Here is a 1,000-nt window from a genome sequence, read left to right as displayed (position 1 = left end):
CTCTTCCCAAAAGACAGGGATGTTTCTGGGGAGCTTCACTGGGTCATGATGATTTTCCACTGCGTTTAGGAGTGGGCTGCACTGGGTGTATGCCAAGGCTGAGGAATCCAGTTCCTCACCAGTATTTTAGCTTTCAGTCCTCCTGGGAATTATGCTACAGGCATGGCCAGGACCTGAACCTCTTTGTGGATGAACAGAACAGAGTAGGGCAGCAGCGGTGCAAGCTACGGTTGTGCTGCACCAAGGATAAGGGAGGAGGAAGGAGCTCTGGGTGGCAGCAAGGGGGATCGATCGCTGCACGGCCCACTGCCACACACAGCACGGCCCCTCTCCCACGCCGCACGTGCCGTGGGGTGGCATCGCCTCTGCGCCCACCCCAGGGGACACCCACCTCTTCGCTGTACTTGCTGACGTAGGAGTAGATCTCATTGAGCGCGCTCAGCATGTTGAACTCGATGGAGTGCAGGCGCGACTGCTCGGCGAGGTAGGCGTTCATGTCCTGGTCGCTGATGGCGGGGAGCTTGGCAATGTCGGCGTAATACCTGCGGGAAGGAAAGGCCAAGGGAGGCCGTGAGAAACGCGAAGTCTCAAAACATCCCTCTTCTCCTTGGGATTTAGGCTAAGCTCTGCAGTGAAAAGGACATCATTTCGCTTTATGCTTACATCTCGCAACAGGATCCTGGTCTGTAACAAGCTGAAAACGAGCAGCGATGCTCGGCAGGGCTGAGCTGTGCCACCACCCTGCTGCACCATTGGCCACCGAGAGCAAAGCTGCCGGGTGCAGAAGGTCGGGCAGGACCAGAGCACCCAGGCCAGCCCTGTGCCCACACTGCTGCCACCCGCACGCTGCCGCTCACCTCTCCACCCAGCTCTTGTAGCTGGGGATGTCCTTGGCGTACAGCAGCTTGTTGGAGGGGGAATCCTTGCCCAGGCGGTGCTCCGAGGTGGAGCAGGAATCCATGAAGGTCTGAGCCACAACAGAGAGGCAGGCGTCCGTGAT

The 1,000-nt window shown here is 58.7% G+C and overlaps 1 protein-coding gene across 1 annotated transcript in view; it reads right to left on the bottom strand.

The window, feature by feature from the left end:
- Positions 1-1,000, bottom strand: part of LOC104158999 (plexin-A2-like) — a 151,310-nt gene that overhangs the window by 958 nt on the left and 149,352 nt on the right. The window contains 2 exon segments of the mRNA XM_009696789.1: positions 392-542; positions 858-1,000. Coding sequence (XP_009695091.1) covers positions 392-542; positions 858-1,000 — 294 coding nt within the window.

This window comes from Cariama cristata, unplaced genomic scaffold (assembly GCF_000690535.1).
Source record: "Cariama cristata isolate BGI_N322 unplaced genomic scaffold, ASM69053v1 scaffold2243, whole genome shotgun sequence".
Lineage (NCBI taxonomy): Eukaryota > Metazoa > Chordata > Aves > Cariamiformes > Cariamidae > Cariama > Cariama cristata.
This window is presented reverse-complemented; position numbering and strand designations above follow the sequence as displayed.